This window comes from Anomalospiza imberbis, chromosome 3 (genome assembly GCF_031753505.1).
Source record: "Anomalospiza imberbis isolate Cuckoo-Finch-1a 21T00152 chromosome 3, ASM3175350v1, whole genome shotgun sequence".
NCBI lineage: Eukaryota > Metazoa > Chordata > Aves > Passeriformes > Viduidae > Anomalospiza > Anomalospiza imberbis.
In genome coordinates, this window is record NC_089683.1 from 11,656,314 (window position 1) to 11,680,966 (window position 24,653).

At 39.7% G+C, this 24,653-nt stretch overlaps 2 protein-coding genes across 4 annotated transcripts in view; one reads left to right on the forward strand and one right to left on the reverse strand.

Moving 5' to 3' along the window:
• Positions 1–2,966: 2,966 nt before the first annotated feature.
• Positions 2,967–21,395, reverse strand: GEN1 (GEN1 Holliday junction 5' flap endonuclease). 2 transcript variants are annotated; one of them, XM_068183413.1, is made up of 14 exons: positions 21,207–21,395; positions 19,270–19,467; positions 17,598–17,784; positions 16,052–16,228; positions 13,355–13,465; positions 11,269–11,342; positions 10,681–10,772; positions 9,725–9,875; positions 9,569–9,605; positions 9,387–9,467; positions 8,498–8,628; positions 5,561–5,622; positions 4,881–5,024; positions 2,967–4,653 (listed from the first exon to the last, which is right to left on the reverse strand). In XM_068183413.1, exons 2-14 carry the CDS (start codon positions 19,428–19,430, stop codon positions 3,248–3,250), a joined length of 2,814 nt encoding a protein of 937 aa, XP_068039514.1. In that variant the 5' UTR covers positions 19,431–19,467; positions 21,207–21,395; the 3' UTR covers positions 2,967–3,247. The 2 variants fall into 2 exon arrangements, with proteins under 2 accessions (XP_068039514.1, XP_068039513.1); XM_068183412.1 differs by lacking the exon at positions 21,207–21,395 and having other exon boundaries at positions 19,270–19,577.
• A 1,204-nt stretch (positions 21,396–22,599) lies between these two features.
• SMC6 (structural maintenance of chromosomes 6) overlaps positions 22,600–24,653 on the forward strand; it is a 283,990-nt gene continuing 281,936 nt past the window's right edge. Inside the window, exon 1 of one of the 2 annotated variants that reach the window (XM_068183417.1) lies at positions 22,600–22,734. The gene's annotated coding sequence lies outside the window, so the exon portion shown is untranslated. Of the gene's footprint in view, positions 22,735–22,970; positions 23,182–24,653 lie in introns of those variants that run through there. The other variant, XM_068183416.1, reaches the window with a different exon arrangement.

Below are 24,653 nucleotides of genomic sequence, written 5' to 3' on the forward strand. Positions count from 1 at the left end.
CTCTTATAATATGCCAGGGCCTGACACCTTTTTAGACATGAAAAGACTATCTTGTCTCAAGTAACAGCTGCCATTAGTCTCTTTCACCACTCCATTTCCAAGCATCTCCCTTGACACAAGAGCACAAAGCAAAGGCTGTGCAGGTCTCAAAGTTAAATAAATCTCTTCTCAAATAAGGAAATTTCTTGGTTAACAAACAATAGATTTATTATGTTCATCAAATTTTTGTGTTTGTTAGGCAGGTTCACATGTGGATAAGTATTTCAGTAATCTCTACCAATGGAAAGATGACAATGGGATACAGAGACATTGAAAGGTGATCTTTTAAATTATATCTTTTTTCTAGCACTCTATGTATACATTCCATGTGAACAGCATTTATTTTCCTTTCTTGTTGATTGTGGACCTGAAAAAGTGAGTTACAATCCTAAGGAATGCGAAGTAAATGTTTCCCTTTGTCAAGCTATGCTGAACAAATGAGCAGCATTTAATATTTAATACTGTTTATAAGTGGAAATAATATTTACCTTGCTAAGACAGAACCTATGACTCTGCTCTGTATCTCTGTGAGCATCATTCAAGACAGAGGGATGCCAGCAAGAGTGACAGATCAGGTGAAGTACTTGGGCTGGGACAGAAAACCTTTCAGAAAATGACTTTAAGAACCATGAGCCCCCTACCTGCCCCACCTCCATAGCAGCTACATTTTTATTACTTTGTATGAAGCACCCTGGTAGAGCCTATTCAGACAGATCAGGACAGATGATAAATGAAAGTCTATTCAATCTCATGAGGCTGATGCATCAACTGATTTATTCTCACAGGCAGTTTAACATAATCCTGGAGAAACATCCTCTGCAGAAGAAAGTTATGTTACAGCCCCTTAATTTACTTAAACATCATTCTCACAAGTGTGAGAGGTTGCAAAGCAGTCAGCACAGTAAAAATCTCCAAAGAAAAACCATCCCTAATCTTTAGATTGAGTAAATTACATAAAGACGAGAAAGCAAAACAATTTAAAAACTCTAATTACCCTTCTGTAATGAATCACAAGTTTAATTCAAGCAGTCAACCTCAATGATAAATGTTTTTATTTACTGCAATGAGCAACTACCGCCTAAATAGAGGGAGCATTCTACACAGTTTTTTTCCCCCACATTTACTGCTGCTTCTAAGGTAGTGGCAGAAAATTGGCACAAAATTTAGATGCATTATATATGAAAAAAATGGAGAATTTTCTGCTTTTCATGCTTGAACTGTACTTGTGAAACCCAATAAGCAGGAAAAATCAGTAACATAATATTTTTTCCTCTGCAGTTCTTAATATATCTAATTTCTGACTTTTCATCATGCACAAAATTCTGACAGTATTTTCACCTACTCATCCGTTAAAGCAGCCATCTCAAACAGATTTGGAAAACAAAAAAAATTCCCTCCAAACCCACTCTGGCCCCTGATTCTAAAGAAAGCTCTAAATCACAGAAATCCACACATTGTAGGTGAAATTGAATGATCCACCCAACAAAAGAGCCATTCCCATACTCTGGGAGGGAACAAAAGTGAGTGTGTTCACATGATGTTGCCACTTTTATTAATGAAAATTTAAACACTTGATTTCAACTTTCAGTATTCAAAATCATCATCAAAGAAAAAAAAAAATCATACATAACCAAAACCAATGTTTTTCCACAAAAGAAAGCCCACTCAGATCTCTCCATTACTGACCACTGCATAAAGAATGGTTCCCTACCCATAGCACACGGGGGTTGGAACTAGATGTTTTTAAGGTCCCCTCCAACCCAAACCATTCTGTCATGCTATGAATCTCCCTTTAAAATCCCCAGGTGACTCTTATTCTCCTTCACAACTCTATTCTTCCAGATACCTTCTCATATCAGCTGGGTGCTTAAGAGGCTCCAGAAGACAAAGACCATCTTCAAAACTGAAAATAAATTTCCAATATTTTTGATTTTTTTTTCATTTCCAGAATACATCTCTCATTTGAAAAATGATTTATAAATAAAATGCTTCCATCTTCTCACAGAGGAAACTAAGAAATTACCATTTTGTCTAATTGCAGACTGCATTAGCCATAGGCTACCTAAGTCTTCCTTAAACACATCTGGAATTCAGCTTCCAAACTTGGTCCTTGACCATGATGAAGAACTGACATTTTCACTACGGCACAGATACTCTAAATTTCTCTTGTTAACAATATGTCTTGGCAAGAATTGTCTTCCTTCTGGCTGGTGCACAGAAAAAGTTACAAACACCTAATACAGACAAGGAGGCATTCTTTCAACAGGCAACTGTTGAGGACAACATTTTTTGGTGTATGAACAGAGACTGCTTCTGCAATAAAGAGGTAGGAAAAGCACTTCAAAACAAATTGTAATTGTATTCAAGTTTCCCTTGTAAAAAAACCCCAAACACGATATTATTCAAAGATCCCGCAATATGACAATTAGATATTCTGTAATTTAACTTTCACTCTATTATGAAGTGAATTTAGTGAATTTTAGATGGGAATTCAACTTTCTTTAAGGAAAATGCCCTAATTAAATTTAATTAAATCAGTCATCAAATTTCTTTAAATATTAGATATGACAGCTACAACACCAGAGTATCCTTACACGGCTTATTCCGCTCTTTGGAAGAGGCACACCCCCAAAGAACAGCTTATTATGGGGCATGGCAGATATAAATTTAGCTACCCTGTGAGGTACATCTGCTGTGTGTCTCTATGTGGTCTTTCAGAGATGGTCAACAAACCAGAAACACAGGATTTCAAAACCAATTTCAAAACTTGCAAAATTAAATTAGTGGAGGAGAATGGAGAATTTCAGTTTAAAAATGCTGCATCACTTTGTCTAGGTGTTGTTCTAGTAAGTGTTTTTGTAAGCAAGACTAATAGCTGTACACAAAATCTGCGCAATTAACTGGGAAAAACCCCCTTTTTCTTAAAATAAATCTTATTCATCCTTGCACATTGTATCCTGATGCTTATGTATCAAGTTCAGAATGTAAACACACAGAGAATGACTGGTACTTGCCTACAATCAACTGTTTGGTACTTTTGTTATCATTTTAGTTTCAAACTTCAGCTCCAGTGCCAGAATTTTCTATTCATTAAAACTGCGTCCACGTAAGATTGATAGAGCATCCTGCAGAAACTTTGAGAAAGAACTCTTCATGAAGGGAAGTTAACTGGTAATTAATTGCTATCATAATCTATTTTATGGAGAACCTAATTGATTTTGATTCTTCCTTTCAGTCTTTCAGACAGGGGAAGGGGACTGTCTGCCCACGCATAAGTCAGAACAGCACTTTTCTCTTGCTGTGTGGGACTAGAAACCAATCTTTCAATTGGTTGCTCTGTGCTTTGGGAACAATTAACTTCTACAGAGGATGATTTTGGAGCTACTTGCACTGAGAAACTGTTAACAGCTTTCTTTAAATTGGTCATTTTCTTCTTCCCTTTAATTGTAAGGGCTGAGTCACTGTTTGTCCTTTTGCTAGAAATAGTGCTACTCTTTTTCTTTGTAAAACATTTTTTAAATTGGTCAGGGTTCAGTTGCCTTTTCTGCTGCTCATAAACCAGGATTTTATCCACGTGCCCATCATCACTGTCTTCGCTAGAAGAGCATCTGTTCTGACAGACACTCTTTTTAAAAGAAGCCTTCCAAGTAGTTTCAATACAAGCTTCTTTAATGTGACAGCCAGTTGCATCTGCTGGCTTTTGAGACGCTGGAAGCATTTCACACCCAGGATGAAGTGTTTCTGTTGTTTGCCCACTGAAAGCTAGAGATGCTGAACCACTTCTATAAGGGTGTTTTTGCACCATTTCAGCCAGGATGTCAGCTTTTTTGTATGCATCTTGATAGATATGTACGCTGGATTCACTCGCAGAGTTTTCTGATAGAACATTTTTATTTTTCTGCAAAAGGTTATTTAACTGACAGGAGGAAGAGACATGATTTCTATCAGGATTCAATGTTTCTTTTCTTTGTTTAAAACAATTCAAAGACTCCAGTTGCACTGCATCTTCAGACAAAGGCTGTGATGGAATGGGAGCCTTCTTAAGTATTCGCTCGCTTAAACACCACTCCTGAAGTTGTCCCACAGCACCATTTGAGAACAAATCATCTTCACTATCAGAATGCGTATCAGGCTTTGTAACATCAGAATACCCTGAGCTATTTCTTACTGTTTCATGATTTAGTGGATGTGAGTATTTTATGCATGTGGTTAAGTCAGCTGCTGGATCATGGTCATCACCTCCATGGGCTGGTGAAGTGCTGTAGGAGGCTCCTTTCTCATCAGTACTGCTCAGTTGCAGACCAGCTGGTACAAAGCAAGAGGATGATATCCCTGAATATTTAGTGCATTCTGAGGACACAGATGAATCAGCAAGAGCAGCTGCTGATGCTGACACATGAACTGTTGTTATAGAGGTAGCTAAAGGTAATGCTACATCTTTTGATCCAGTACTTCTCTGCTGTGTCTGACCTTCTGGGGGAGCTTTCGTATCTGACACGGAATGTTGCACAGGAAGAATTCTGTGTGTAGGTTTTAAATTAATTTGAGACAGAAGACTGGTAATTTCATCATAAGAATTTGGTAATTCCTTTTCTTCTGGTCTGTCTTTCTTTTCTGAAAAGAAAAATAATAAAGAGTGCACTTTGAATGGCACATAAATCACAGTTCATATCTCTTAGTGCAAAAGTACAGAATAGTAAGATTAAAGCACAGTCTCTGCAAGGTACCATGACCTCATCTTGCTTTGGCATTATATGGTTCAAAAGCAGGAGAAATGTTTTTGGCTTTTCTGCATTCCAGCAAGACACATAAATTCCTAAGAAATAAGCTTCTGGACTTACTTCTCTGTTTCTTCTGAAGAATGCCTGACTTTTCCACTTGATAGAGGGCAACAACATCAGGATAAGCAGCCTGAAACAAAGACTCTTCTTCTACTGTGACTACAAACAACTCCACAGGCTCATCTTCTGGATCAACATAATGTTCTGAAAAAATAATGAATCTACTTTTGATATGAATGTCAAAGTATGGAATGGAAAACCAAACAGCAAAGACTTGAATACAAAGAAGGTACATAAAAATTCAATAGTATGATATTTGAGATTTATCTACAAGTAAAGTCTTTTTCTTCCTGCCAGTCTCCTGACACAAATGGACACACTACAGGGAGGAGTCTGGCAACACAGAAAATTTTCTAGCTAGTAAACAGTGACAGCTTCAGGTACCTAGTGAAATAAGGTATGAAATACACGGTTCGGGTCTTATTTACAACTACCAGAAAAAGTAGCTGAAGACTGAGTCCCTTGCTTTCTAGGTAAATTTGGTTTTTTAAAGTGTTGCTTTTTCTTTCTGGGTATGTAAAATTTGATGCACATTTCCTGTTATTTCCACAGAACAGTCTCCAATCTTGCCCACATTCCATTGCCTTAGAGTGTTGCCAAACTCTTGTCCTCTTTAAAGCTTGATTTTATCTTTTTCTATGACTGTTTTGTTCCATAATGTACATAGAAACCAGACCCACCTGGTTTTTGCCATTCAATTTCAAAACAAGGAATTCCATTTTTAACACGTGTCTTAACAATCCTGTAAGAAGAGGAAGTCCATTAAATGACTTAAATTTAGATTTAAATCTAAAAATATTTCAATATTCTAATTTGAAATTATTCAGAGAAAAAAAAAACTTATCATAAAATTGAAATTACTACATCTTATAAAAAATACACTACTCTGTCTACAGTAAAATTTGGAGTATAGATTTGACCACTAAAACATTTTTATTTGACATTCAGAAGAGCATTCACGCAAAATAAAAATGCTCTTCTGTAAGAGAAAAATATAATTCAATCTCCTACAAACATCTTCAGCTGACCTGCCCAAAAGGCAGGTCCTGCTTGACCAACCTGATCTCCTTCTTTGACAGGGTGACCCGCTCAAGGGGATGAGGGAAAAGCTGTGGATATTGTCTGCCTTAGACTTCAGTAAAACCTTTGATGCCATTTTCCACAGCTTTCTCCTGGGGTAACTGGCTGCTCGTGGCTGGGATAGGTGCACTGGGTTAAAAATGGTTTGGATGGTCAAGCCCAGAGGGTGTGGTGAGTGGATTAAATCCAGCTGGAGGTCAGTCACTGATGGGGCTCCCCAGGGCCCACTACTGGGGCCAGTCCTGTTTAATGTCTTTATCAGTGACCTGGAGGAGGGGATCAAGTGCACTCTGTCAGTTCACAGACAACACCAAGTTGGGCAGGAGTGTTGACCTGCTGGAGGGCAGGAAGGCTCTGCAGAGGGGTCTGGACAGACTGGTCTGATGCTGAGGCCAATTGTATGAGGTTCAACAAGGCCAAGTCCTGCCCTTGGGTCACAACAGCCCCTGCAGTGCTACAGGCTGGGGAGGAGTAGCTGGGAAGTGGCCAAGAGCAAAAGGATCTGGAGGTGTTGGTCAACAGCAGCTGAACATGAGCCAGAGTGTGCCCAGGTGGTCAAGAAGACCAGTGGCATCCTGGCCTGGATCAGCAATAGAGTGGCCAGCAGGAGCAGGGCAGTGATTTTCCACCTGCACTCAGCACTGGTGAGGCCACACCTCAAATCCTGTGTCTATTTCTGGGCCCCTCACCACTAGGGGTGGTACTGGATGTGTTGGAGCATGTCCAGACAAGGGCAGTGGAGCTGATGAAGGAGCTGGAGCACAAGTGTGAAAGGAGGAGTTGAGGAAGGAGGAATTGGGTGTGTTTAGTCCAGGGAGGACCGCATGGCCCTTTGCAATGGCCTGAAAGGAGGTTGCAGCCAGGTGGGGCTCAGTCTCTTCTCCCAGGTAACAAGTAATAAGAAAGGAAAGGAAACGGCCTTAAGCTGTACCAGGGGAGGACTAGATTGGATATTAGAAATAATTTCTTCATGGAAAGGGTTGTCAAGTATTGGAACAAACTGCCCAGAAAAGTGGTTGAGCCACCATCTCTGGAGATATTTAATTTAGAAGATGTGTAGATGTTGAACTGAGGGACACAGTTTAGTGGTGGACTTGTCAGTGTCAGGTTAATGGTTGGACTTCTCCAAACTAAATGATTCTATGATTTTAAGATACTAATGCCAGAGAAGGCTGTTGCCCTGCACAGTAATTTTCTGGATGACCAGATAGGGTCATTTATATCTTTTGCATGATATATGATTTTCCATGAGGAGAGACACAACTTGAACTGAGCAGGGACAGTCAGTCACTGACATTTTTCTAAAAAGACTATCTACACCCCAGTTTAGTAGCTTCCTATGCAGGAAGAATAGGATCATGCTGATCCTGCTGAACCATTACTGCATTTTTAAACACTTGTTAACAAAAGAAATCTTCCAGAGCATGCACCATCTCTCTTATAAACTCCTGAAATATCAGAAAGTGCTATAAACAGAGAAAGTCAATGAATTCATTCATCAAGGCAAATGCTGGTAATTTATCTTGCCAATCTATTTAAAAAGCATTCTCCAACCAGTCTCCCCAGTCTTTTGAAAGATAACACTGAATAGATCAGCATCTCTATAAGTACTAATTCAAGATATGACCCATCGACCCAGAAGTGATACTATCACACTGCTATTGACTGTCCTCCTGTGCCCCAAAATTAATGTCTAAAAACCTTGACAAGCATGGAAAAATTACTAACCTTCTTCCAATAAAAGAATTAGGGAGGCAGGGAGAATTTGGGTTTCATTTGGGAAACAAAACCATCAGATAAAGTTATAATAAGTCACAGTTCCCTTGACAAAGTGAAGTTCAGATTTGCCAACAGACACTATAGATTCTAGAAGTTGACTTAAGGTTAAGAAAAGATTAGATCATTAAAAAAATAAATTACATTGAAGGCTGATAGAATAAGAAAATGCTAATTCTGACTCAGTGAATTCCTAAGTAACAGAAATCTGGATGGTGGGAAATTATTCTGGGAGAAAGTAATTACATGCTTATCTTGCTTTTTCTTCCTTGCATGTCCATTTTTAATAACAGTATACTTGGACAGTTTTACATTCCTAAATGTAGCAGTCCTGAATGAAAAGTAGTGTTGACACATAATACAATGACAGCTGGTAGGTCTGATAAGCAATCAGAAACTATGACTGAATTTGCAGATGCTAATTACCAAGCCTGAACTCTTAGTCTGAGACACAGAATTCAATTAAATGTCTGCTAAGAACCTGAGCAGAGGACCAAGGCAGGTCCAAGGAAAAGGAACAAAAAGCAACCATAGGAGAACACAAGCACTGCCATTTAGAATGAAACTGCTCTATGTATTACTCTGTGCAGCAGTAGTAGAATTGGTGCACTAATCTGAATTTTTACCTCTATTCAAAACAAGTACAAAGCTTGAAACAAAGATAGAAGAAAACCATATTTCCTTTTTTTCTGAAAAACCTTGTGGTTTTTATCTGCCAGCAGAAGTAAACATATTAAGTTCAAGGAATCAAGCTACATTACCGTATTGCCTGCAGTTGTTTTGAGTCAATGTATCCAGATTTTCTCTGGATCATATCATAACGTGTCAAAAGTGCTAACAGCTTCTTACAGGCATAATGTTTGGTCCATTCCATCTTCTCTGAAGCAAACAGCTGTTTGTATAAAAAAAATCCCAAACTTTAAAAGATTCTTTCTTCTGTTCGATAGTTATGTAGTTGGGACACTGGGCTAAATACTTAAAATATCTAGAGTGCATTTATACATTAGAGTAATGCCCAACAACACCTCACTGCCAAAGGAGGGAACAGCCATCCCTAGCAGGGCACATTCATCAGCTGTCAGTGACAAGCCAAGGGAACAGTTGCGTGGTGGCAGCAGCAGGGATAAGGCAGTTGTTAAACACCTTGTCAGGTTCACATCAGCTCTACCAGGAGCTGTGAAAGTTACAGATTTCACATGTGAGACAATGAACATGGATTTTCCTTAAAGCCACTTTAAAGCCATTGTTTAACTGTGATCTACTCTACTATCTGTAATTCTTACACCATCATCAAACGCAAAAAATGAAACATTGTAAGAGATCTGATTTTGCCAATAAAAACCAAGTAAAAAGCCTTCCTAGAACACTCTCACCCCCATCTAGCAATACTGGACAATAAAAAACAAAACAATGACAAGTGAGCTTTCTCTTTCTTCCACTTTTCTATCTACCTATTTACAGCAAATGATTTTTTCCAAAGTCTTCAATTTTAGGCTTTCAAAACAGTGAGGTATATTAAGATGTTGTAGCAAGATTCTTTAATTCTTATTTCAAACAAAATTACCAGCAAAGATCATCATTATCACAGATGTCTTCTTTAGTAATAAATAAAAGACTACAAAGCTGAATATTCATAATTTTGTTACATACCTGAAAGGACAATAAATTTGGCCTTTGACATTCCTTAATGTTGATCAATTTATTCTTGTTTACAAGAAACTCTTGGATAACCTTGAGATAAAACATAAAAGAAGCAGTTTAAAAGAGGACAAAAAGCAGAAATTTAAACTAATTGATTAAAACAATTGATATTAAGCAGGCTTGTTTGTTACCTCAGAAAATGGAAAGCCCTCACAACTCACGGCTTTTCTGGAGGCAAAAACAAATGTGTTAGGAACTGAGGGCAAATGGGAAAAAATGCAGCATCTAAATGCTCACCCTGCATATGAATGCAGGGAAAAGCAGTTATATTTTCAGGCCATTCCTACTTTCTGATACTGTCCTCCACTGCGTGTGCTTGTTTCACTTGCTGCCACCGATGCCATGCACAGGGGCAGCAGTGTTCGGAGTCACGGGGTTTGCAGCATCTCACACTTTCACAGAATTTGCATCCATTGTGCTCGTGTTCCTTGTAAGATCCTACAGCAACAGACACACAAAGTGAGGAGAAAAGGGGTTCCCGAAATCTCCAAACCTATAAAGGCAATTTTGCAAATACAAAGCTAAGAACATGTATGAATGAGATGTGAATGGCAGCTGTAAGCAGATCTGAGTGCATTAGTTGCATTTATAAATCTATAGTAAAAACTGAAAAAGATATGCAGGCTTCCATTTTTCTGAAGACTTTTCCCTCAACAGTTTCAGATTTTAAGCTGGAAATTTATTATCAAAAACTATAGAAGTAATGTGTGATAACCTGGAAAATACATATAAGTAATATATTTGAATCAGGCTTTTCCTTCATCAAATGATTCATTTGAATGAGTTCACTGATCAAAGATGATACCAAAATCAGGGTGCTTGGGATTAATTTCTTCTTGAAAAAACACTGCTGCATACTTCATCAATGATGAGATTTGGTCCTCTTGATGCAGGACCAGTTCAAGCAACTAAAGAAATAGTTGCCAGGCAGTATAGAGTACAACATGCTGTCTTTACTGATCATGTTAAAAAGGCAAATATCTGGGATCCCACAACAGCAGGATGATAACATTCCATCTGCTGTCAATTAGTTTCACACTTGAAGAAAATTAGCCCCAAGCCTTAGAAATGTTTATATAAGGGTACATATACACAATATTGAAAACATGAAGATTGAAGCTGAAAAGTGTTTTTAACGCTAGTAGAAAAAAAAAAACTATAATCCAATAAAACAAAACCATCACCCCATAATAAAAAGTAAACAATTAGGCTAAAAGTACAGCTCAGCACTTTTCACACTGACCTGGATGATGGCACTCTGAACAGTGAATTACCCTTTTAACAACCAAATGTGGATTATCATCATACTGAAATTGTTCCTTCCACTGCTCAAACCTAAAAGGATGATGTTAAAAGGATCAAGAAATATTTTAGCTTTCACACTTAAACCACTGAAAAATAATTTCTTTATACTTGTCAAGCATTTATCCAAGAAACAGTTTTCCAACTTATGAAACAGGGTTCTTTTGCAGTACATCATGTCAGATTTCTAGCACTGACACACACATTATGATAACAAACATAGAAAGCACTTGGTATCTCAACTCCTAATCCACAACCCAACTAAAAATCAGCAAGTCTCATCAGTCCCTACAACTTTCACTCCAATATATCAACTTATACCTGCTAGCTCAATAGTTAGGAGCCAGCTAATGTTTAAAACAAGTAAGAGACTTGCCTAGCAAAACACCCAATTCCTTTAGCAAACACAAGGTAAGGAATGTGGTAATATCCTCCCTAACTTAAAAAAATTACAAACATTGTCTTGGAGCTGAAGTACATACTATTAAGTCTTTGAATAAAAAAGCATTTACATAAATTTCCATTTTACCTTTGCAATAAGTTTTGACCTTGCAGAGTCTCAATTAACTTTAAAGCTTGTTCCTTCCCAACTCCTGGAACCCCCTATAGAGAAATATGAAATATTATTTAATTACAAACAAAATATTCATATTCTTACCAAAACATCTTTATTACATAGCATAGAGTAATGACAAAAAGTTATTCCAGATGTTGAGAATAAATTGAGAAAAATATTTTTGACCAGGTTTAAGGGCCAAGAGAAGGTGACAGATTACAGCTGTAATGCCAGTGTAACACACAAGCTGTTCTTATGCTAAACAGCACCCGAGATAAAACAAGGCAAAGAAGGAAGCAGAAAGCAATAACAAACTAAAAAGTTTGATTCAGAATAGAGAAGTTACAATGAAGTAGTGAAACACTGGCACAGGTTGCCCAGGGAGGTGACAGATGCTCCATCCTGGAAATATTCAAGGTCAGGTTGGAATGGGGCTCTGAGTGACCTGGTTTAATTGAAGATGTCCCTCACTGCAGGGGGGTTGGACTAAGTGAACTTCAGAGGTCCCTTCTGATCCAAACTACTGTGTCAGACTATGATTTAAAACACACACATATTGCTTTCCAGTTCTTTACATCTTCACTCTATTTTGCCAAGAATCAATACATCTGATTAAGAAGATTGTATTGAGTGTACTTTCTACAGCATCGTTACAAATAAATCTATATTTATTCAGTTGTAATGGCACAACTGAATACATACAACCATATAAAATAAATCTACATTTCAAACCAAGTTCTCATTGGACTACAGTCAGACATTCAAGTAAAGTCAGATATTCAGCTTCTGCAAGGAAAGCATTATTTTGATGTATTTTCAACAAAATAAGTGCCATTATAGTGTGGTATTCTCATTTATCTCTTTTGCCCATCTCCACTCCCAATGCACTCCCATAATTCAGCTTTCTTTACAACTTTCTGTCTTCATCCACTTTGCTGAGCTGCAATAACTCAAAGGATCTATGTGGCATCACATAATTTTAACACTACGTAAGAACTTGGCATTCCAGGAGCTACTTTGGTACAATAACCACTGATTATCCACTGTTTTTTTTACTCCCTTTCTTTACAGTAGTAACAAACTATTTACAGATTCCTATAACAGAAGCAAAATTAAAAAAAAAAAAAACAGAAAACAAAACCCAAAACAAAAATAATGAAAGGTTTGTTTTTTCCAGCAGTGTCAGTTGTTTAAAGGACAGTTTTATCTGGGACATAATTATTTAAGAATAACTAGATATCTCCTGCAAGCCTGAATGGGAGCATTCATTGCCCGAAGTCATTACATAAGGAACTGTATGGAAATCAAGTTTCATCCCTCTTCTTTTCCCTTTCAAATAGCCATTACAACAGCTTCTGTTCAAAATCTCAAAAAAGAAATCAAGAGTTTACAGGAAGGAAAAAAATAAAGAAGTGAAGTAGTAATGAGTGAGATTCCTCTCAATTAATTAGGTAAACTTCCAAATAGATCACTTCTAATTCTTCATAAATTATATATTTACAAACAATGGAACAGGAATACATCCAAACTGCATCCAGAACTGCCTTTACTAATAACTACAGCTCAAAACCACCACTACTAAGTCTTACAAAGAGCACAGACAAAGCCATTTTTTCTCATTTTGCACAGCTCCTCTGCCAGGGATGCACTTGTACGTGACTTGTTACCAAAGCATCCTCACAAATAATCGAGTTCTCACGCCTTGGCTCAATGTAATCAGCATCTAAACTTTTGCCTTCACCTCCATTATAGGAAAGGTTTGGAACAACACAGAACAATCTTAGAAAGACTGATGTTCATGAACCATTCTCAATATCCTTAACAGATATCTGTTTTACAAACATATATCTATAATATCTGTTATATATCTGTTTTACAAACATATATCTATAATATCTGTTTTACAAACAGAATTTACAGTGACTTCCTACACATCTTCTACTGGATCTCAGTAATCATGCATTGCATAAGCTTTCCCAGCATGTACATTCTCCCTTGATACACTTTGTTGTTTTTCAAGACAGTGGAAGCACCAAATAAAAATAATTATACTGCTTACCTTTGGAAGATAATCACAGCCCAGAAGAACTGCTAGCCCAATCAAAGACTCTCTGTCACAACTGAGTTTCTCTTTAATAGAGGACATTGTGTAACTGTCAAGATGTGGATCCTGCAAGAGAAATTCATTACATATTATTTCTGTTACATCTGTTACAGGGAAGGAACTGCCCTGAGTCATGTTCAATTGAGATTGCTTACTCACCCCTGTTCACCCACACCCACAGGAAAGGGGTCTACCCCATAAGAGGGGTCTAATAGAAAAAAAAAATGCCATTAAAATTTATAATGTAATGCACAGCGGCTACCACATGAACAACTACAGTTCTGGAACTTCCAGTATGGGCATCAACTGTTGAAAGAAACTAAAATAAGCCAAGAGGTCCAGCACACAGCTGGATAACCATGTTACACAACAGGCGAGCAACTGGCTCACAGGTCAGGCACAAAGAGCCACAGCAGACAGGGTTAAATCAACGTCTGGCAACCTCTCACAAGAGGAGTTCCACAGGGCTCCTATCCTCAGCCCACTTCTCAACATCTTCATTATTATCCTGAACTTGATACCAAAAGGGTTAATTCAAATTCAGTTTCAGGACTGGAAGGAATACTAAGCAAGTTTACCAACAACACTAAATTGGGAGTTATTGGCTCCCTGAAGGGCAGAGAGACAAACTAGAGACATGAGTCACCAACCATATGACGCTTCACAAGGGGAAGTGCTGGATTCTGCACCTGGCACGGGGTAACCCTGGCTGTGTGCACAGACTGGGCAGTGAGAGGCTGGAGAGCAGTGCTGCAGAAAGGGACTTGGGGGTCCTGGCTGATGGCAAGTTGAACATGAGCCAGCAGTGCCCTGGCAGCCAGGAGGCCATCCCTATCCTGGGAACATCAGGGACAGCATCGCCAGCCAGGCAAGGGAGGGGATTGTCCTGCTCTGCTCTGCACTGGGGCAGCCTCACCTCCAGTGCTGGGGGCCGCTTTGGGTGCCACAGTATTAAAAATTCATTAAGTCATTAGAAAGCAGCCAAAGGAGGTAACAAAGATGGTGAAGGGCCTTGAGGGGAAGCTGTATGAGGAGTGGCTGAAGTCATTTGGTCTGTTCAACCTGGAGGAGACTGAGGAGAGACCTCACTGCAGCCTTCAACATCTTCACAAGGGGAAGCAGAGGGGCAGACACTGATCTCTGATCTTTTCACTCTGGTGACCAATGACAGGACTCGAGGAAGCAGCATGAAGCTGTGTCAGGGGAGGTTTGGGTTGAGTATCAGGAAAATGTGTTTCACCCAAAGGGTGGTTGGGCACTGGAACAGGATCCCCAGGGAAGTGGTCACAGCACCAAGATACACCTGACAGACTTTAAAAAGTGTTTGGACAAGGCTCTCAGGTACATGGCGACTCTTGGGATGTCCTGTGCAGGGCCAGGAGTTGGACTCAATGATCCTGATGGGTCACTTCCAGGTCAGTATATTCTATGACTCTAGGTGTTTTTATTGTTTACTACCTGTAGAAAAAAGAGTGGCAAAACTAACATTATCAAATCCTAGTGGCTGTGCCAAGTCATTTCAGGAAGCGAAGTTTCTAAAATGCATGTAAACATTTCAATGTACTACTTAAGCAAAATAGAAGAAAAAAAATGTTACCTAACATATTAGGCATAAGCTAAAGGAATATTTGAAAGGTAAAGGGACTCAAATACAAAATGGAATCAAGATTAACATGAATTAAAACATAGGCCACTGCCTTCCTTCTTCCTCAGTCACAACAAAAATAAAATCCCTCCACATGCCAACAAACTAAAGTGATCCCTTTTGCTAGAACAGCTGCCCCTGACAAATGTGCCCCCTGCACACTCACAAATTATTTTTTATGCTGACCTATATATGTACCTAAGTACACATGAAAGATTGAGCTTGCCTTCACTGTTGGTGATAAATGACAAAGAAGCTGAATGAAAGAACCAGGTAAAGGAAGAACTCAAACATGGTGTCACCAAAGCAAATAACCTTCCATCAACCCTAATTATTTTTTAGAGTTAATTATTTGTAGTGCACTTCTTTTGTTATATTGATTTTTTCATATCTCCAATGTATTTTTTCAACAAGACTTTCAGATGAACATTATAAATTACAGAAATTTGGGGTAGCCTTTCACCATTTCTGGAAAATTGTATTCTTAACAAATGAATACTTCAGTTTAAGGCCATAAATTATTTGGTTTTTTGAATGATCACAAAAATTGATTGTAATAAAGATGTACAATCCCTACACTATTCAATATTCAATTAGGAAGAACAGCATTAATTGCAAGAATATTCATAATAAAATGAACCTGTAAGACACAAGTATGTGTACACTAAGGGGAAAATTTATAGGAAGCAATTACTTCACTCAACTTCTCCACAATAAAGGAGAAAATGGGAAAAAAAAATTTGCTATTTAGCTTTATATGAGACACCACAGGATACTACAAACACAGGCAATATTAACCTGTTCTCAGTAGTTTTCCTCTCACAGCCAATACAAGAATTACCAGTGAATCAAATAAAATGTTCCCATCTTAATCATACTCTTTCAAACAAATCTAACTACTACAAGGTAAATTTAATAACATAAAAGTATTTTTTCAAGTCCCTTCTTTCTATTTACATTTCTTTAAAAGTCTATAGAAAGAGTGGGAACAGGGGGAGGTACATTACCTTAGCATTCATAGCAAAGTTCCTATAAACTGTTTGAGCTCCATACAAGAAAACATCTCCATCATTGGTAATGCAGCCATCAACAAGTCCTTTTGCATTTAGGTAGGCACACATTGCCTCTGCTTCTCCAGCCGCTTGAACCCAGGGGACACCTAAACACTCCAGCAGTTCAAGACACTAGAAGAAGGAACACAAAAGGGAAGAGGCTGAATGCTGAGCTATTAAATTCACTAATTAGCATGCATTTTCTCAGACACAAGTGCATTTAAAAACTGCTACTGTTGTTCTGCCTATGTAACACCTCATCAATGAAAGCACTACTTCAGCAAAAAATAATTTCCTGTAACAGTGAAAAGTAGATATCCACAAAGAGCTAAGTATTAATTACAGGACTTGAACACAGCACGATTAATGGCTACTCCTTCACAAAAATCTTTATACTTTAAATAGATATTTAGGATGTCTTCAGAAGAGTAGTAACAAAGGAGTATTTATCTTTGAGAAGTAATGCTGTTTACTCAAGCAGTAATGCTGAGCCAGAACAGACATCTTCCAACAGGTGCCAAACTCCAAGAATATCAAGCAGAAAAGTACAGTGCTGTCATCCTACCAAGACTGGACCACTGTACAAGACCCATCAATATATACCTACAAATTTCAGAGAAAATATTTTATTTTAGAATTTTAGAATAGAAGATGAATAGGTATGTACAGTCTAATGAAGCCCTGAGTGCCCATAAAGTCTACTTCATAAAATTTTGAATAGACAAAAATGGTTAATGGGGATGGGAGGATATGAAGAAGTATAGATACTAACACCATAAAAGAACAGCAAAGCTAAATTTTGCAATTAATCCTCAGTTATGGTTGTCAATCAAAACAGCATAATGTGCACGGGAACATATCAATGAGAAAATTTTTCTGACACTGTTTCTCTTCTATAACACTTAACAGATGCTGTAAGGCCTGACTTCAAAGGTGCACCTTCCTTCAAACTTCGAAACATTGTTTACATTTGTTGTGTATAAAGCTGTGAGACACTGAAGTGTTAGGGGTTAATGACTCAAACAACTGGCCATTTGAAAAAGCAGCAGGTGCTTTGCTGAGGCCAGGTTTGCACCCTCAGCCAAAGAGGAGGAGAATTTTTGGGTGTGTGTTGGTGAAACCTCTGATCCAGTATAATACAGGAGGTACACACCCACCATGGGGAGATGCCCACAAAAAAACAGCCTTTGTTTCGCAACAAACTGTTTTTTGAACTGGGTGAGGCCAACAATAACCAGATCCATGAGGTGGGATAATGCTTTCTTTATCTTGCCAGTTTCCTCCTTTACACAACTGGCTCAAGTGTAAAAGATATACACACCAGTCATTCAGTGTCATTCCACCCTAATGTGCCCCAAAGGAATCTCTTAACAAGAACCTCAGTTACCTGGCCTTCAGGAGTGGGTTGTAGCAAAAGCTATCAATTATTTCAAGTTCCTGTATTTAATCTGTTTAAGATTTCTTTCTAACACATTAAAAATACTTTAACTCAGTTACTCACCTCTTTTAACATGGCTTTAAATAAAGATCTCCCTGTTCTTACACTTCCAGCTTTCTTTGAAGGCCCATAGCGCATCTCATTCCTCTTGCTCATGGTGTCTGCTTTCAGGCTGGGGGCCTCTCCCTCCATGACAAACACTAGTTTAATTCCCATTGATGTAAAGAAAGAGAACCGAAAAAATAGGTTTCTGCAATAAAGCAAAGTGTTTCATAAGCTGAACTATTTGTAAGACTGATTTCTTCAGACCTTTTCCTTATATCCCTTATATTTTCCTGACCCTACCACTGGAAAAATCCTAGCATTGTCTCTACCTCTAGTGATTCTCCTACCCCCGAGCTAAACAAACCTCTGATCTACATTCCTGTCTTTGGCTGAAATTGTCATACTATGAAATTGTAGCAGCTTTACAAAATTCCCAAGAAAATACCATATAAGGACAGAAAAGATCTTTTTTGGGTGTAAAGATGTAAGCAAACTTAAAAGGCTTAATATAAATATATTCAATATCCAAAATCTGCCTCCAAACACATATTTACATTGATTCTTTTATATCAAATATTAACCTCAAATCTATCAATATAGGTACATCTCAAGTGACTGAACGCTGTAGTATTGGACAGACTTTTAGATACCATTACCATGCCAATTTATTTCATATGCAAACCAGCACCACTGAGGGGTGGAGTTTTACAAGGGTGCAGTAATAAATATTTGGACTACAACAGTAAAATTAACAGCAGTCATATCAAACAGCTATGCTTTTACCAGTAATTCCAGTATCAATCTTTCAAAAGGAGTAGATCAAACACTTATATCTCTTTGACAGATATGAAGAGACCATTATGCTAGATTTAATTTTGTACAATTACTAACAGCAATAAACACTAAGCTGGTCTTTTGAGGTTAGTTCTATTTATACAAATGATGTAAAAAATCAATCAATACAATAAGTTACTCAAAAATGCAAATTATTAAAAATAATTAATTTTCAACTGTCTGAAAACATGTTTTTGGTAGAAATCTGTTCAACCCTTTGTCTTGCTTTGGAGGTCTGGACTGATGCTTCCATTCCACTACACACAGGACATCAGTGTGGTAGCACACTGATGTAATGACTTTGGTAATGCTGCCAGTTTTATATTTAATTATCCATTTAGGTTTGTAGGCATAAAACATTTTAAGACATTATTCTCAGAAAATGCTGAGATTTTGTATCATGCTGATATTGCATATCGTACTGAACTCAACAGAAGTCACAGGAGTGTATAACACCATCGAGTAACTCAGTATTCTACACTGGTAACTAACAATAAACACTGATGAAAATGTGTGTATGTTTTCATAATTGTTAGCACTGTTTGCAGAGAACAGTGCTTTGAAATTATAGATGCTTAGAAATGCTCATTCCTTAGATAAGTCATTTAAATTAAAAATATATACATATTCCTCAAGTTTGTTCAAATGCCTGAAGAATGATTTAAACATAATTAATTCAACATGGGGGTCTTCTTAGAACTAACTTCCAACCATTTACATATGTAGCATAAGTTTTAACTGAATCAAAACACCAGTCATATGAATTTCAGAGCTACTCTTAGAAGTCTATTGAATAAGTACCATATTTAAATTCTACAGCTCCAAGACGTTTTGCTCGAATAATCGATATGGATACCTGAGATGTGGCTTGGTAACTACTCCAACCATCTTTTTAACAGTCTGTGCTTCACAAACCCACAAACTTAAATCAACAGCAAGTGTTTTCCCTCTGAGACTACTCATGTTGACAGGTTGTCTCACAGGCTCAAGGATTTGCCACAGGTAAGTCACTCCCATTGTTTTCACTTCCTTGTTATCAGAAGGTAGATTTTAACTGTGAAGACCAAACAAAACAAAACAGTTTCAGCATATGACATGAAGTGAAGCATTATGACTGTGAGGTTCAGAAGATAAATAAATCTGTCACTGTAAGTTCTACTTTTATGAGGCAAGAACACTTGCAACCAAGTCCTCTAAGTGTAGTGACTCCAGTTCACAGATGGTTTATTATAAAATAAACCAAATATTTAAGTTAAGGAAATGAAAAAAATAAACAATGAAAAAAATATTAATTTCCAAGTCTCACATGTCCCTTACATAAACACAATCCAAGTTTTATTAAAAAACAAACCACAGAATTCTTAAGGAAATTACTTCCTGATTTGAGGTAGGATTCACATTAAAATTTTCTGTTAGAATAGAAGTAGCTTAAAGCTATTTGAGGAATATTTACAATGACAACAGAATTTAAACTTTCCTTGCATTCCAAGATGATACAAGAGGGGTCAACATCCAGAGATTCTGGCTTGGGAAATTCAGGTTGGAGTTCAGGAAAAAAAAGATGGTATTGCTGCTGTGGCTGCTCACAGGTTGCAGACATTCTTAACATCCAGCTGCCATACTGTTCTACTTTTAATCCAGTGCTGATGGAAGCCTCTCTGGCAGAGGGAATCAGCAGTGATTGGCACTGAAATTTGGGAAGAGAACTCCAACGTAGTATTAAGAAGGAGGAATTACTTTATTCTGGCCCTGGATATTTGGGGAATAGCTCTGTGCAAGATGCACAGCTGGCTCAGGAGTGTGCACCTCTTTCTTGGCCAGGATATCCACATTCATCAGAAAATTGTTACTTTTCTGAACTTCTTACTTAGGGCACAGAGTCCAAACTTACTACTTCAGGCAGTCACAAAGCTCTTAAACAGGATTGAGACAACTTGTTAGTAAGCTCTCAGTGCAACATGACAACTTCTGAATTTCCCTTCCAAACCAATGTCCCAGCAATTCTAACACTGTGACTGCAGAAACACCAGTGTGTGTTTCACTGTGTCAATTTTGGTATTGTATGACTAGCACTATGCATGCCAGTTGAAAACATACACCCACTAGGAGGTAATCTCTTTGTCTTATGTAACTTTACTTATACAGCTCCAGTCTCCATGGTACCCCATTACCACACTCATTTTCTTCTGTTTTCATTATTCTTCTGGTTTTCACACCTTGCCAGTTTTATACAAGGCCCCTAGCACATACTCTGCTTTCCACCCTCACAATACCAATTTATTCCTGCACTGTCTTATGGTACAAAGTTTGTCTCATGCTTATTTATGTTCTCTCTTCTCTCCCAATATTAGAATATAAAAATCAAATAAAATCTGTAATGTTTTGTATTTCTTTCTGCTTTTGACACTACTGTACACTCAGATAAATTAAAATGCTCCTTTGAATAAATCAGACTAGATGACCTACCAGTGCTCAGAAATCTGCTTAAGACATGTGAGGAGCTAAGCCACTGTGTGGTGTCTCACATTTAACACCAGTCTGTCAAAACACCAAGCCTGCCTTTGGAGGGTGCATTTTTTCATACTCTAATTCTGTTTTAAAGCAAGGCAGCTATTCAATTCCAGGTTGTTTGTAAACAAAGTTCTCATGTTAAGATTAACTTTCAACAGAATTTAGGTCTCTAATCCATTTCTTTAACTACTACAATGACTCAACCTCATTTTAGGTGCATGCAGACAGAGTATTGCTGTGTCAAGCACATAAAAATTAGTTTAAAATACAAATCAAGAAAACAACTACATAGTACAATTTCTTGAAGTCCAGGATAATCAGTTTCTCTGATACACAGGGGAAATATCCAAACCTTCCCAAAAGACAAACACAATAATTCATCTTCAGTGAGAGAGCACCTAAGAAAGAAGGGAGAAATCTTTTTGGTGTTGTAATTTGGTTTCTAGTAGTCTGCATCAATACAATTTCTTAAAAAACAACTGTTAGTCAGTTTCTAAACATTGTTATGGAGTGTCACATAGTACTTAATTAATGGGAAAGACAAATACACTACAAACACCCTACATCTGGTTAGATTGCAAGTAATAATAAAAAAACATAAAAATTGAAAACTAAAAAAAAAAAAAGACCGAATTTTCCACGTTAATAAAGTATAGCTATTTGAGGACTTAAGTTTTTCACATCACGTTGAATATATATCTAATGGTGAGCTATGAAAGCCTGCAAGACTGGTAGCAGTCTTTGGTTTTTTTGAGTGTATTTCATAAAATATTTAAATTTGAATTCAGTGTACCAATAGCTCAACTACTCTTAACATGAATGATCTGTCTACTCGGATTTTATTTAAGAGCTTCGTTCATCACAAGCCTCCAACCCTAAAGAGATGGCAACTTCCAAAGAAAGACTGAACTTGATTTATTTTCATATACTTAGAAATCACTGAAGATCGTCAACAGTAAACACAACCACCCCACTACAAAACCTTCTCAATGTCTCTTCAGGCCAGAATGTGCTAAACCTATAAAGCTTTTATGTCTTATATAGTGCTTTAAGACTACATTCTACTCTACTAAGTTTTTCTACACTGCTAGAAATGCCAGTTAAAGATAACCACAGAAAACATTCAACGCTGAAATTAAATTCATACAGAGATACTTTCACATGTGACCAAGGTAACTTGCAAAGACAGCTAAGCACATATTTTATGTCTCACCCAGAGGCCTTTAAAAAGGAGGAAAAACACGGCAGAGGAAACACGAAAGCCCTGACGTTTCTAACAACTCTGCCCCTCTCTCTGCGTTACCCAACACAGCTTTGCCAATAAACCTGCGCACCCGAAGGACAGCCGCGGCGCGCTCCAGCCTTTGCAGATTCCTCCTCAAGCGCCTACGGATCTTTCCCGGGGGATGAACACAACCCCGCCCCGCTGCCGGCGAGCGAAGCGCCCGGACGCGCGGGCTCCCCGCACGCAGCGTTTGAAACTCCCGCCCCGCTGCGCCAGCGCTCCCCGCGCACCGCGCCCACAGGAACAGGCGTGCCCGAGCTCCCCCGGGCCGCCCAGCCTCGGCCCGGGAGCGGGCCCGCCTCCGCGGGGAGCGGCGGGGACGCGCGGCGCCGTGCGGGCCCGCTCGGACCGGCTCCAGGGCGGCGAGCGCTCCGCCCCCCGCGCCCGAAAATGGCGCGCGCACGGAAACGGGCCCCGCGGGGCGCGGAGCGCGCAGGCGCCGCACTCGCGGCGGCGGCTCTTCCGCCCGCTCCGGCCCGTCCCGCCCCGTCCGCCCCGCCGTGCAGGGATCGGGAGCTGTCCCAGGTAACGGGGCGCGGAGCAGGCGACGGGCGAAGGGAGGGGAGACGAGGGATGGGTGACCCACGCCGGGCTGAGATCCTGGCGGGCGCTGTCCGGGCGCGCCGCGCTCTCTGGACGGCTGGGAGCGAGGGAGGGGAGGGCGGCCTGGCGGCCGCAGGGCGGAGCAACGGCTGCCCCCGCTCCTCCCGCTGCCCCGCTGCCTCCGGCCTGGCGCCGCGGTGTTGTCGCAGGTGGCCCTGGCGGGCCAGTTAGCGGTCGGAGATGGCGTTTGACACCCCCTGCCCAGCGTGGGCGCCCCTCCGGGTGTGAGCGCTCCCTCGGGTGCCCGTCTCTGACGGCGGCGAGCAGGAGCGGCGGCCGCACGGGCGTTCCAGCCGCCCAGGGACCCGTGTCTCTTTGCTAGGGGGTGGGGGAGCCTTCTGGCTCATTCGGTGTTGGGAAAAGCAACAGGTAATGGTGGACCTGGGGGGATTTCTGCCCCGCTCTCGCTTTCGCTGTCCGTAGAGGAGGCAGAGCTGCCCTCGGTGCCGCAGTGCATTTCTGGGCTCCTCAATACAAGAGGGAGATGGAGGTCCAGTGGAGGGCTGTGAAAGATGACTAATGGACTGAAGCATCTCTCTTATGAGAAGGCTGACAGAGTTGGGCTTGTTCAACTTCGAGAAAAGACTGCTGAGAGGAGACCTCAATCTTTATAAATGTCTAAAGGGAGGGTGTCAAGAGGATGGACCAGGCTCTCCTTGGTGGTGCCGAGCAGTAAAACTGGAGGCAGCGGGCAGAAACTGATGTAAAGGAAGCTCCACCCGAGCACGAGGAGGAATATCTTTACTGTGCAGGTGAACACGAACTGGAACTGATTGCCCAGAGAGTCTGTGGAGTCTCCTTTACTGGAGATATTCAGAAACTGCCTGGACACAATCCTATGCTATGTGCTCCGGGATGACCCTGTTTAAGCAGGGAGGTTGGACCAGATGGACCCGGCTTGGACCCGTTATGTCCCTTCAGCCTTACCCATTCTATGATTCTGTGGGTCAGGCAGTGCTTCTCCAGTGTTTGATGGGATGGTATAGGCTTCTTATGCACTGGCTGCAAATGTATTGGGAGAGGAGTTGTCAACGTCAGACATACAGTCTAACATGGACCATCTGCCTCAGTCCCAAAAATGTAAGCACTCCACTGCTGTGTCTTGAAGACTGGGCTTCTGACTTCAGCCCTCTGAAATACCTCCCTTTAAGTACAACAAGTAGTGTTGTACTTCTTTCATTATTATTAACTGCTAGTGATAATTTGTAATTTTATTGCTGTTTTTGTGACTGTTAAATGTAGTGTGCTATACATCAGCTAAAGACCTCAAGTATTTTCTTCCTCCCCTTACCATATCTTGTGTTCATCCTGCCATAGGTCTGCTCTGATGTCTTTGCTTTACCTCTGTTTTGCCAGCTGGGTGAAAGGCAGGGTTATAGCTGAGCTGTGTCTAGAGTGTTTAAAGTGGATGTCCCACAAGACAGATGGGATACCTGCCTACCTTATGGGTACCAGGCCAGCGGGGGCTGCTAGGAAACCCGTGATGTGGGCTTGGTGACTGCGGGTTGGTTGTGTCAGCTCTGGATGAGCCAAGCTGTGACTAGCCAGGCAGGGAAAAGGGAAACAGTTGTGGAGCTCCATAGCAGTGAGTACTGTGGAAAAATAGGCCATTGATTAAGTTGGAACATGGGTGAATATCAGTGGATGCAGCCTCTGCCTTCCTATCCTTTGATGTGTGCAGGGTAAGTACTTTTCTAATATATAGCAGTCCTTATCGTTTTATACAGGACATTTGGGACTTGCAGTTTTCTTTTATGCTCTCATATGCATAACAATTGCTTGTTGTAATTTGTAGTGATCCTTTGATTGTTTTTATAACTGGATCTGTCTTGCCTGCTCCC

Coding starts and splice junctions, on each gene's coding strand:
- GEN1 (XM_068183413.1), bottom strand. CDS start 19,430: ATGGGAGTGACTTACCTGTGGCAAATCCTTGAGCCTGTGAGACAACCT. Junction 17,785..19,269: donor GTTACCAAGCCACATCTCAG/GTATCCATATCG, acceptor GCTTTATTGCAG/AAACCTATTTTTTCGGTTCT. Junction 4,654..4,880: donor TCTTCAGAAGAAACAGAGAA/GTAAGTCCAGAA, acceptor TTTTCTTTTCAG/AAAAGAAAGACAGACCAGAA.